Source organism: Rattus norvegicus, chromosome 11, assembly GCF_021556685.1.
Source record: "Rattus norvegicus strain SHRSP/BbbUtx chromosome 11, alternate assembly SHRSP_T2T, whole genome shotgun sequence".
NCBI classification, from domain to species: Eukaryota; Metazoa; Chordata; class Mammalia; order Rodentia; family Muridae; genus Rattus; species Rattus norvegicus.
In genome coordinates, this window is record NC_141544.1 from 92,093,785 (window position 1) to 92,107,639 (window position 13,855).

The following is a 13,855-nucleotide window of genomic DNA, read 5'->3' on the forward strand; positions in this document are numbered from 1 at the left end:
TGAGAACTGTTCTCGAACTAGAGGCCTCCAGCCAGGGGCTGACCTGAACGTCCACAGCAGCCCACAGCTCAAAGTTAGAAGCCTTGTGATAGGATCTGGGCATCGACGAGGGAGAGGAGGCTCCCCTTTCAAATCAGCTGAGTGGCTTCCTGTTCCAGTAGGATTCTAGGGACATCTAGCAGCCAGGGGTCTTTTCATCGTTGCCTCTGGGAACCTAACACCACCATTTGTGAAAGACATTTCAGCTTCCCCAGTGTGAGTAGTATGGCTATCCTGTCACATAGGCCAGTCTGACATGCAGCCGGACAGTGGAGCAGGGCTGTCATGTGCTGGCTTCTGGGCCCTCCTCAGACCTCTCTGAAGGTAGACAGCACCATTAAGAACACAGAATCGGATTGGAAAGATGGCTCAGTGGTTAAGAGCACTGACTGTTCTTCCAGAGGTCCTGAGTTCAATTCCCAGCAACCACATGGTGGCTCACAACCATCTGTAATGAAATCTGATGCCCTCTTCTGGTGTGTCTGAAGACAGCTACAGTGTACTTATATACATAAAGTAAATAAATAAAATCTAAAAAACAAAAACAAAAAACAAAAAAACCACAGAATCATTGCTGTCTTTCAGCAGAGACCATGTTGGGATTCTCTCTCTTTTTTTTTCCTGGCAACTCATTTACAATGGCTTTTACGCTTTCCCTTAGGAATTGACAGCGTTTTGGGATTGGCCTGGACTACAGCAGGAACATGTTACCTGAGGAGTAGCACAAGTCTTTCACTAGCTGCCGAGAGGAGTCCACAGCTGTCATCCACCCTCAAGTGCCCTACAAGTCCCAAAGGCATCACTCACTGCACATCTGTAATGAGCCAGGCCCTGAGCCGGGCCTCGGCTTCTTGCTGGTGACCGGAACTCCATCCGTGGGTCTTGAAGCGATCACACTCGGCTGAAAGATGAGTGACGGGCAATGGGTCTGTCTCTCATCAGAAGAATTTGATCAACTTCAGAAATACTCTGAATGTAAGTGCGGGCATTCACAGACACAAGGGAGGGTTTCGTCTCTGCTAGGGACTTGATTCCTGGAGGGCGGAGCTATCGGCAAGCCATGGAGAGGGAGGCCTGATGGATATGCTTGCTTTATAAACACGGAATTAGTGTTTGCATCTATATAACGATGCAGTCACTCCTGTGCTCAGCACAGAATTGTGGGAGTACACACTGGAGAGGAAAGGCTTATTATAGAAGCACTGGTGGGCTCAGCGAGCGCTTCAGCACCCACGGTGTGTTTGGCTGAATTCTGCCCTTCTTCCCAGGCCTGTATTCACACCTGACCATATCCTGAGCGTATTTTCAGCTGGTTGCTCCTTTAAACATAACTTTACAACAGGTGCGTGCTGAACATGTTCCACCACCACCGACTTCAACCCGCTCGTGTGTTTTGAAATCAGAACTGGACTCTTAGCTTATGCCTCCTTTCGGATTTTGTCCTGAGAAGGCCTGGGCTCTTAGTTTCCTTTCTGTTGTGCCCAGACACGCTGTCAGCATCAAGTGACATTATTCACTACTAGGAGCGTGAGATGTGACTCCCACAGACACCCTGAGTGGTGATAGGATGTGCTTGGCTGAGGCAGAGCCTCATCTGCATAAGTCAGGGACCCACGCCAAGTCTTCCCTCTGCCTCTTGTCTCTGTGATGTCACGACTCTTACAGACCCTAAGCACCACATCCCGGTTTGTAGAGAGGAGTGGAGCAGGGGCTGGGGGATGACTTAGTCTGTCAGGTGTTGCTGGCTGCCCAGCAAGAGGACTTTGGATCCCTAGCATCTTGAGAAAAAGAAAGGAGAGGAAATTCAGGTGCTGGGGCAGGTGCCTGTCATTCCAGCACTGGAAAGAGAGAGAAAGGAAGATTCTGGAACCTGCTGGCCAATCAGTGTAGACAAATCAGCAAGCTCCAGGTTCAGTGACAGACTCAGATGTAAAAGAAAACAAATATAGGGAGTGACTGAAGAAGGCATATGATCTACACACACACACACACACACACACACACATACAGGGACACACATGCACGCACATGCACACACACATGGACAGGGACACACACATGGACATACCCACAAAAAGTAGGCACACCTCACATTCTTATTCAAGCCTACTGACCTGTTAGTCCATGTATCCCCAAGATGAACCCCGTAGTGGTCAGTTTGGGTGCTGGTATTATGGGGTCCCTGCTCTTCTCTAACGTCCATAGCTTTACAGAAACTATGCAGTGCTGACTGGGAACAAGGGTAAATTCAGTTTAACTAAATCTGCTCTCCAAGAGGAGAAAAGAATCAAACAGGTAAGGACTGTCCCATGTGGTGAAGAATCCTGTTCAGGGGTCACATCTGTACTCGAGAGACAAGCAGAACGTAGCTCAGAGACAGTGGAAGCTCAAAGTGCTCTGGTACCGACGATGGCTTGCAGTGCATATAAAGGCACAGGGAGCTACAAGAAGAAATCGGAATGGTAGACAGTTGTACCACAGAGTGGGTGACTGAACAACAGAAACTGATTCTCTCTAAGCTGTGGAGGCCCTGAGTCCAAAATTAAGGCATTGGCAAGTTGGTTCTTTTGTGGGATTAAAGGAATGGCCTCTCCTGGGCTGTGCCCATGGCTTATTGACAACCATGTTCTTCCTAGTCTCCTCCCATGGTATTCTCTCTCTCTCTCTCTCTCTCTCTCTCTCTCTCTCTCTCTCTCTCTCCCTCTCCCTCTCCCTCTCCCTCTCCCCCCCCCCCTCTCTCTCTCTCTCTCTCTCTCTCCCAATTTCCCCCTTTTATAAGGATACAGCATAGGGAATTGGATACATCCACTCCAGCATGACCTCATCTTAACTGCTTAGGGCTATGTCACCCTACATCAGGTCCCATGTTAAGACACTAAGGCATGGGCTTTTCGAGTGTGAGCAGGGGCCAAACTGAAGGCACAGGAGAGGATCTACTTGAGTGACCTCTGAGTAAGGCCCAGAGGGTCCAGAGCGATGAGGCGAGTGGAGAGGTAGGCAGAGGTGTGGACTGGCTGGGAGGAGCAGAAGGATGAAGCAGGATGTAGGGATGGGCTACCATCAAGCCTTTCGTGTCAATGTGTGGGCCATAGAGCAAGTTGGGGTGCTACAGAGTCTTGAGTCTGGAGGCTGTCTATAGAGTGGCTTGCATCAGGTAGCCGCTAGGCCAGGAGTCAGTCAGTCAGTGGTGGGGATGAAATCTAGCCTCAGGTGAGGAATAAGATTAGAGGGGAGAATTAAAGCTGGTTTGAAGGAAGCTGTGATGGAAATGCTATCTATCCACACATGTAGAGCGATGGGGGCACCTCAGAGACTGAGCTCTGAGTGGGGCAAACAGGAGATCCCAGGGTTGGTGGGAACAGTTGGGGATGCTGAGGAGAAAGGTGGCAATGGCCCACCCACTTACACATCCAACAAAGAGGAAGAGGCAGCTCCTGTCCTCACCTAGTAAGACATGGGACTCAAACCATCACATCTTCGTGCGGTGGGTCTTAAGAAGACCGGAACTGGTCTTGCAAGGCTCAGCCCCGCCCTGCAGGGATGCTTTTGTGTAATTCTTCCACTCAGACATGGGCTGGGAGCCTTGTAGAATGTGGGAGGAGTTGGAGAAAAGAACTAGAAGGCCAGCCAGGACCCCTTGTCAAGATGCTTCTGAGAGATGTGCGGTGCATAGAGGTACGAGTGGGAGCTCGGGTTAGGCTGCAGCTCTGCCTTGGGAATCTGTAGTAACAGCAGCTGGGGAGGCGGGAATGAAGGAATAAAAGCTCTTTAGAGATTAGAGTTAGGAGAGAGAAGAAGACAGAAGTTTAGGGTCTGCCATCAGCTAGGGATTCCAGACGGAAAAAGAGTCACAAGACAGAAGAGCGAGAAAAACAACCAGGTTAAAAAAGAGCCCAGGAAGCCGGGTGGTGGTGGTGCATGCCTTTAATTCCAGCAATCAGGAGGCAGAGGCAGGGGATTTCTGTGAGTTAGAAGCCAGCCTGGTCTACAAAGTGAGTTCCGGGACAGCCAGAGCTACCCAGAGAAACCTTGTCTCAAAACAAACAAACAAACAAACAAACATCTAGGATGTGTGGGGACGCTGGATGGGTGTTCTGATCATGTTGTAACAGGAAAGGGGGAAAAAGATGAAATTCTTAGAAAAATGATTAATCCTTAGAGAAAACCTTGAAAAAGTCACTTCACCAGTTTTAGATGTATTCTGTTGTTCAGTCAGATCGTATTGCCATAGCAACCACTCCCTCATACCCACATAAACAGGAGCCTTACAATAGCAGAATGATGAAGGACACAGCCCAGGAACTGAGCTCTTTCATGGGTGGGGCTAGGGAAGAGGTGTTCTCCACTTGTGTTACGTAAACTCACACCTTCTCCGGAGGCCTTCTGGTAGGAGACGCCATCTGAAAGCCGTTCCTGGAAGCATGAAGTCAACCCCACAGGGACACACATCTGTGCTGGAGAGTACGTTTGCTGTGAGGCAACTGTAAAGGGCTTTTATCAAGAAGCTACTGTGCTGTTAAGAAATTTTTATTACAAAATAAAAGCCAACTGTAGCCCTGACTCTCAGGAAGTGGCTACAGGAAGATGGCAAGATGAACGCCAGTCTTGGTGACATAGCTGAGTTCAGGCCAGCCTGAACTCTGCATAGCTCTGTCTTGATGTCGCAAACAAGCCAATAAACGGAAGGCAAGTTCCTTCTGTTTCAGCCTGACTTCAAGAAATTAGGTGTCTACTAGAGATAATCAATCCAATACATAAATGGATGGATGATAGATAGATAGATAGATAGATAGATAGATAGATAGATAGAGATTGATATGAATTAAATTAGAGAAAATTTGATATGAATTAAATTGAAAACAGTGAACCAATGTGTTGTGTTCTTAGGAATTGAGTTTTGTTAGAATTAGGTGGAAACGAAGTGTTTAACTTCAAGCAGATACAGTCCGAAACCTTTCAGCGTTGCTTGTGGAGTCAGAGAACCTGTGCAGGCTTGAGTTATAGAACAGTGTGGGATCTAAGTAAGCATCAGGGATACCCCAATGTTAGTAATGCTAGCCACGGGGGCGGGGGGCGTGACATCATCAAATGCTCACACAGTCTGGCCCTGTAGAGGGTAGAGTCCACTTGCTTCCGACTTAGAAGGGAGGAGCCGGATGTCTTCTCATCCACATCTCTTTGAGCTCAGCTGGCCTCTTTTTCCTCTGTGATGATTAGGAATCTGCCTACACAGTCTCAGAAAATGTGAGGCTATGGAGGAATGTCTTTGGAATAATGGTGCTAAGAGTTTAGTAGCTCTTAAATCTAGACAGTTGTTCAAATGCAGATTCTGACCCAGCAGGCTGGTGTCGCACCACACCTGCGTTCCTCACAAGCTTGCAGATGATGCTGACGGTCCGGGGACCACACTTTGGGTTGCAAGAAGGTAGATAGAGGTTGACTGCTCCATCTCTCCACCTTCCCTTGTCTGTGAGTCCAAGCTACTTAGAGAAAAAGTGGGAATGTTGTTAGCAGTGCAAACACAAGAGTGAGTTACGTCGATCGTTCAGACCAGTCATAATGCAAACAGGAAGCTTGGCATCCTCCAACAGTTTTCTCTCAGCAGTTAAAATTCTCTGTGCTTCTCTGTAAACTCTCTAACTCTTGTGTTCTGTGCTGCTCTGTGACTGAGCCATCACTTCCACAGGCTCTGGAAGTGTTAGACCTGAACTGCTTCAGCCAGCCTCTGTCTTGGCTGCGCATCCAAATCTTGAGGAAGGCCCTGAATATTGCCGGGTCTCTGCCTAGGCTAAAGGCTACTTAATCACAATCTGTACATGTGGGACTCAGTCATTGGTATTTTCTAAAGTCTTCCATATGATTTAGTGTGCAACCAAGGTTGAGAAGCACTGGTTTATCATCTACCCCCTCCCCGCATATAGGACACACGGGACAGGCATGGCCTCTCCTACTGATCTCTTTTCTAGTTATCATTCCTTCAGTAAGCCTTTATGGGACCTCTGCTTTCTTCTGGGCTATGGGCTGCATGCTGGGAACAAATTGCGAATGGATAAGGAGGCACAGTAGAGAGAATGCGTGTGGAAAAGTGAGTCAGTGGCTGCCACCAGGCTTCCCCACATCTCTCCCATCCTGCTCTGTGGTCTGATTCCTCCTTACTGAAGTGACTACACGGGCTCCTGGCACTGGAATTACTATGGTAACATCTTCCCTCTTCCAACCCCTGCAGAAAGCCCTGCTTTGGTTGTTCTTGGCTTCTCGGAAGAATTGCAAGGATTATTTGTACCTCCCAGCCTTCTCTTGGTGTCCCCTATTCCACCACTCCTCAATCAGGAATTACCTACAGTCATTTTCGGTATTTAAAATATATCCTCCTGGCCTCCACCTCATGGCCTTTTCTGAGTTGTGAGGGGTGAGCCTGAACTGTTAGCCCATCAACTGGGCATTCCTGGAGGTTGGTTCACCCAAAGTGAGGGCATCCAACATGTTGGTAACTGGTGTCATCGTGGACCTTGGTCCAGATCTATAGAGTGAGAACCTCAACTTCCCCCCAGATCCCAGGCAATTCCTCTGCTCACTACAATTCAAGAAACTGCTAGGAAACCTTGAGGAATGGAGAGTTTGGCACCTTTGAATTTCACTTCTGTACATGGGTTTTCAGATTCGCCTTTGAAATGTTGACTTATGGTCAATTCCAGGCGTAACCTTAGTGTTCACAGCCAGAAGACAGCCTATAAACTTCAGGGTCTGGTCCAGGTAGCGAGGTTGATTTTCTGCTGTCAACACAAGGTTCTGGTTGGTCAGCTTGCTCTCACAGACCATCCCTGCCCCACAGCTACATGGCCAATTCTCCGGGAACAGAGGCTATTTCTTTTCTTTTAAATAGTCTTTAACTTTTCTTAAATGCCAGGAATAGATGTTTAGTTTAGGTCCCAGGTTTCCTGGCTCACAAAACCTAAGAGATAGTCATGGTTTGAAATTTTTCTTAAAGCAGTTGTAACATCTACACACCTGCGCTGGAGTGGATCTGTCTGCCCATGGCCCAGGCAGTCTAAGTTCATAGCTGCTGAATAATTTGACTTGCTGGGTGGAGTTCTATGGTACTGGCTCCTTAAACAATGGAAGTTGTCTGCTGCATACAGAGCAACTTCAGACTTGCCACAGTTGTGAGCTTTTATTTTCAATAATTATCCAACAAGAGAAGAACATGGCCAGGAGGCAGAACAATGGCCCTCACATGGCTTACATTTTAACCGATTGGGAAGCTTTCCAATATATTATTTGCTGAGCATCCCAATGGACTAACAGATCATGAGACCAGGTTTTGGTACATACAGGAGTTGCCCAGTTGACTCTAACAGGCATCCACATTTCAAAGCCACGGTCCTCGAATTTTAAAGGGCCATAGCTCCTGACATTCATCTACTGGGTGAAGCTGACAGCCAGGACATAATCACTCAGATAAGTTAAACAGAAGAAAAGAAGAGGAACACACTCATGCTGTGTGTGCCCTTGACAGAATCACTCAAGTTTAACAAACTCCTGTTTCCCCTTCTCTACCATAGGAATAATTGTTACATCAGAAACTGTAACAGTGACTAACACAGCCAACATCTACTGACCAACCCACAACCAATGGGAATTGTTGCCAGAGTGGTAGACATGGCTCTATTTACTATATTTAGAAATGCAACTTCATATCCTCTAACACTATGACACAGGGTTTGGCAAGGGAGGTCTCTGCTGAGGTTACACTCCTAGGCCCACAATAATGCCCGAAATAAGACGAGGGTTGTTTCAAGGAATTCTCTCACTGTAACCACTCCTTCCTCAAGGAAAGAGAAACCTCCTGAGAAGAAATGGCCAGAAAGTGTCAGAGGACCTCAAGAGAAAGTGATGTTCCTCTACATTCGAGAATTGGGTTGTCTGTCTTTCCAAGAAGTGTTGCAGTGGGACTATAAAAGCTGTGTCCTAGCTAATTTTATGTCAACTTGACACAAGCTAGGGTCATCTGCAAAAGCAGGAACCTCAACTGAGAAAAGTGTCTCTATCTGTGTCTCTATCTCAGATAGAGACTTGATTAATGATTGATGTAAGAGGACCCAGCATCCCTGGACCCGTGGTCCTGGGTTCTATAAGAAAGCAAACTAAGCAAGCCGCGAGGAGCAAGCCAGGAAACAGCACCCCTCAAGCCCTACAGCTTCAGTTCCTGCCTCCAGAATTCCTGGTTTGAGTTCTAGCCCTGACTTTCTTTAATGATAAGGTGTGGCTGATCAGGATACGTAAACCAAATAATGAATGAACCCTTTCCTCTCCAAGTTGCTTTTGGTCATGGTCTTTATGACAACAGTAGAAAGCTATCAAGACAACTCCCTCATAGGTCAAAGTGAAATCATTTGTGAGAAAGAAGGTTGGGGTGCGGGGGGAATTAGTTATATATAGTTTGGATTCGAGAAGTTTATTGTCATTTAATCTTAGGCTATTGATCAAGTGTCTTAGATGGCTTTCTCATTTTTTTGGTGATGATTTTTTTCAAGATGGGGTTTCTTTGTGTAGCCCTGGCTGTCCTGGACCTCGCTCTCTAGATCTGCCTGCCTCTGTCTCTTGAGTCCGGGGACTAAAGTTGTGTGCCACCATATCTGGCTTTGTTTTCCTTTTTAAGATCTTGTTAAAGGGGGTTGGGGATTTAGCTCAGCAGTAGAGTGCTTGCCTAGCAAGCGCAAGGCCCTGGGTTCAGTCCCCAGCTCCGAAAAAAAGAAAAACACAAGATCTTGTTAAAGGTGAAATTTGATAAGTAAATAAGTATGTATGCATGTATGTATGTATATGTGTAGGTACACATCACATTTAAGTACACAGCAGGTTTTGGAAATAGAACCATAACACTTCAGGGTCAAAATATTTCTGCTACGTTGAACTTGGGAATTTTTTAACATGGGAATGATATCAAAGAGTATGGATTCTATTGAAGTTAACCCTTGATTCCCAGTAGGGTGTCTACTTCTCAGATTCACATGGTTTCCAATCTGGGCACTTTAGCTGAGTTGAAAACAAGCCACTAAATCAGATCATAAAATGCAGACTTTCCCTAAAGTCACACTGCCTGTGTGACAATGAAAACATGCCTGGGCGGGGTTGTGAGGTGGGGGTGGAGGGGTGATGGCTGAGCTCTGGCCCACTTCTCAGCTCTCCTCCCTTCGGATTCAAGAGTGGGCTTTGGAAAACAGAGTCCTGGCTAGTGCTCACCACCGTTCAGAACGTCTGTAACGATTTTGAACCAGTGAGCTTCCATTGGCATTCAAGAACCCCATAGACCTGGCCCCAATGTACTCCATGACTGTAACTTTTTCTAGGTGTTTAGGAAAGCCCTTCATCTTGGCTCATGCTGTCATCTTGGCTCTTCTGGGAAGAGTCCTTCAACATCATATCTGCCTTTAAAATTTCACTCAGGCCAGGAGAGGCAGTGTGTGCCTTTGATCCCAGTACTTTGGAGGCAGAGGCAGGCGGATCCTTGCCTCTGCAAAATGAGTTCCAAGACAGCCAGGACTGTAATGCAGAAAAAAAAAAAAGAAAGAAAGAAAGAAAGAGAGAAAGAAAGAAAGAAAGAAAGAAAGAAAGAAAGAAAGAAAGAAAGAAGAGAAAAGAAACGCAAACAAAATCTTTCTCAGGTGCTTCAGATGCCAGGGTAGCGCTGAACCAGCCCCACCTGAACCTCGGTCTGTTTGACGTTTGACTTTATTTCTTGTTCATTTGGTGCCAGCCTTGTGCCACAACAGTCACACTTGACCTTGTGCTAGCAAATGTTTGCTAAGCAATAATGATTAATGCAGAAGAGAAAGGACGCAGATGCTCGAGTCAAACATATCCTTAAAAATGCTTGCTCTTGGGAAAGCCATGCGATTTTATGAATTTTTAACTTTGTCGTTTGTAGAACTGAAGGAAGCATCCCAGTTATTTATATGAAACTCCCAGAAGAGGGTTTGTGAGAGGCCACAGGTCAACGTCCTCAAGGAGAGGACAGTTCACACCACCACACTACTTAACCCTTCCTTCACCAGCCCCTTTCCAGTGCCTTGAGACCTCAGGATGAGTCCGCAGTCGCTCTCTGAACTGAATGGAAGCGGCCCAAAGTGTTGGCATCTGCTGCCTCGATCTGACTGAGCTATTAGCTTTTCAACATCTGTTTTGAGTTTCAGAAAGAAATTTCCATTTTTAGGCCCCAGCAGCGTTCTCGTGAAGCATTTCAAAATGCCTCAATCCTGCAGTGATTATAACTGCTGCTTGATAGACTTCCAGTCAGCAAAACCACAGAGAACAGCCCAGCCCGTGTAGGATCCTTCACTCGGATGTTTAAATAGGAGTTAATAATGAAGCCTGAAGAAGCTTTTAATTACCCACAATTCCTGGGGGCAGGGGAAGCACAGGTCATAGAAACACTGATTTCTTTCACGGTCTGCTGCATCAAACCACACATGCACGCTTGGTGCGTTTTCATGACAATTATTGATCCCTTTTATCCCCGGTTCTTACAAAATTCCTGCGAGGCAGCGACCAGTGATTCTTCCTGTAGCTTCTGAATCCTTTTAAAGATTTGTTTTCGTTTCATGCGTACAAGCATTTTGCCCGTATGTGGACAGTGCTCTGTGCTGAGCTGTCTCACCAGCCCCTTCTGCATTATTTTCTATAGATAGTGCAATTTTTTAGTCGCCATGCCTCCCGAATGCCTAGATGTCCATTTCCCTTTCTGAGCAAATGTCGCCTATGGGAAGCAGCAAGGGGGAAGTGCAAGGCCAGAGACTCAACTCGCAGAGGAAACGTCTCCCTGTCAGAAATATGACCGAGCACCCATAGAATATCGAATCAGGCAGGCTAATTGTAAGACATAATTGAGGTTAATTTTTTGTGTCAGGGTGAATAACTCAATTCTCTCTATCAAGATGGAAAATAAAAATTAAGGAAAAGGGAACAGAGTGGTCAGGATCACAAAGCTGGAAGAAACCACCTCTCCTCAGTGCAGTGTTTCAGCACCAGGGGCAGAACCTTGCCCCCCAGGGCTTCCCACTGAATGCAGTTAATGAAATGCCCCCCACCTTTTTTTTTCTTTTTTTTTAGAGGTGTGGGGTTGGTGGGTCTTTATGTGCTTTGCTGTTGTTTTGAAAAGTGTGGGAGTCAGTCTGTCTGTCTGTCTGTCTGATATATGGTCTCTGAATGTAGCCCAAGTTTGCCTGAGAGTCTGGATTCTTTTGGCTCTTTTTTTTTTTTTTTTTTTTTTTTTTTTTTTTTTTTTTTTTCCCGGAGCTGGGGACCGAACCCAGGGCCTTGCGCTTCCTAGGTAAGCACTCTAACCACTGAGCTAAATCCCCAGCCCCGCCTCAGTCTCTCAGGTCCTGAAATTACAGGTGTAAACTACCACACTCAGCTCAGGGTTTGGTTTGGTTTGGTTTGGTTTGGTTTGGTTTGGTTTGGTTTGGTTTGATGAGTATTTTGAGACAATGTCTTACATACTCCAGACCGGGTCAAACTCACTATGCGGCCAAAGCTAGCTTGATTCGTGACTGCCCTACCTCCCATTCCTGAATGCTAACAAGGTTTTTAATGCTCTGAACTTTTACTCAGAAGGCAAGATCGTGGTACAGTCCTGTAAGCCCAGCACGGGGATGGTGGAATTCAAGTCATCTGTGGCTACATACTGAGTTAGAAGCAAGCCTAGAGAAGCAAGCCTGGGCTACTTCAGACCGAGTCTCAGAAAAAATTAATAGATCCCACTCAGATGTTTGCACATTCGTGTACATGCTTAGAATGTGTCCTGTGTCAGATATAGACCCAGTATATATGGTTTGATATGGAAAGACCAAGTAGCTATTACAGTACCCCAGACATCCTCAGTTGTTCCAGAGGCTCCCTCATGGCCCCCAGAAACTCCTTTTTGCTGCACTCAAGTCTAGCATAACACCCTTCATGTGCTTTGGGGGAATGGGATGCACATATTTGTGTGTGTATGTGTGTTCATGTAGGTGACCAGAGGTCACCTTCGGATGTTGCTCTATAAGTGTATCCACGTTCTCAGGGTCACACCTAAGCCCCTGAGGACAGCAAGCACTCCATGAACTGAGCTTTTCCCTACACCAATTTTCTTCTCTTTTTAACTTGGGGAAAGGAAAAACAAACTTCTCTGGCCCCCAAATCATTGAGGGACGGAAAGGGGTCAAAAGGAGCCAGGCAGAATAAATGTAAATAAATTCAACAAGTCCATTTTTATTCCTAAAATACACAATTTAGGAAAGGGTCATCAAGAAAGACAGGGTAATAAATAATAGACGGCCATATGATGATGCCGTAACAGAGCTGTGTGCCAGCCATGCAGGAGCCAGGGGTCAGAATAACTGCCCCAAAGGAAGGTTTAACTAGAAGCTGACTTAGACAAGACACTAAAGACTGAGAGAATATGAAAAGCAGAGAAAAATGCCATGGGAGAATGTACAGAATGCTGGGGAAATTCTGGAAATACCTTATATGACTAAAAAGCTGGGAGGATGGTGAAAGAACTGGGCTACATCAGATCACCACGGGCCAAACCCAAGGGAAGAGGGTTCTGTGAGAGTGGGAATCCTCTCATAGATCCAGTCGGGATCTGATCACATGGGTGTTTTGGAAACACCAGGGGCTGGCCCCAAGGTTTAGAGCAGAAGGTAAGAACCTAAATTCAGTTCCCAGCATCCACATCAAATGGTTTATGGCACCTGTAACTACAGCTCCAGCGGACCTGACACCCCCTTCTGACCCACCACACACACACACACACACACACACACACACACATGCATGCACACATACACATACATGTACACACGCGCACACACGCATGCACGCATGCACATACATGTACACACACGCGCACATGCATACACACATGCACATACATGTACACACGCGCACACACGCATGCACGCATGCACATACATGTACATGCACATGCATGTACACACACACGTGCACGCGCACGCGTGCGAGTGCAGGCAGGGAATAGGGGAAGGATATCTGTGAGAACAGACAGGACACCTCTGCTTGTGGCTCTGCAGGATGCTCCGTCATACTGTGCGTAAGCAGAATTTGCCTGGCCTGAGTTTCATTAGCAGCTTACCTGTGTCTTCATTTGGATTGTGTCTCTCCAGATTCCTCCAAGAAGATAAAAGATGTGTTGGCTGAGTTTAATGAAGGTGGAAGCCTCAAGCAATATGACCCACACAAGGTAAGTCTATCTCCATTTCAAGTCCTTTAAATATGGCTCCAACCATTACTGCTGGTGTCTCCACTTTCCTTGAAGACCTTGCTAAGACCTCAGTCCCACCACTCCACCCCCACCCCACCCCCACCCTCATCCCCACCCCACCCTCTTCTCAGTCGAACCACCCACACCATCTGGGTTTGCCGTTCCCTTCACATGCCCACGTTGTCCTACAAGACTCCATCTTGCTTCTTTTGCTCATGGTTCGTGCTCCTCCCCCTCTCGCCATCCTTGATTAACAACTGAGAAAACAGAAACCAAACCCCTGGGCAGGCTCCCTGACCTGTGTGCCCTGTGCCGTCACTGTGGGTGAGCTGTCTGTGCTCCGATCTGACTCTAATTCTGCTCCTCCTGTGTCTGGATTATTGGTGGGCATTGATGAATCAAGAACTCTCCCCATCCTTTCCCCATTCTCCCCAGCGCTCTGCCTGTACACATTAGATTCTCCCCTGTGACACAAAGGGTATTATTTCTCCTCTATTAAAATATTTTTATATGTCTGCATGCACTGCCTCCAAATTCTCTCTGACTTTC

General features: G+C 46.7%; 1 protein-coding gene across 10 annotated transcripts in view; it reads left to right on the forward strand.

Annotated features, from left to right (window-relative positions):
• Dgkg (diacylglycerol kinase, gamma) overlaps positions 1-13,855 on the forward strand; it is a 193,493-nt gene that overhangs the window by 36,664 nt on the left and 142,974 nt on the right. For all 10 annotated transcript variants that reach the window (XM_087575570.1, XM_087575569.1, XM_087575573.1 and 7 more), the window contains 2 exon segments: positions 701-1,014; positions 13,209-13,285. In XM_087575570.1, the coding sequence (XP_087431696.1) occupies positions 948-1,014; positions 13,209-13,285 (144 nt within the window). In that variant the 5' untranslated portion in view covers positions 701-947.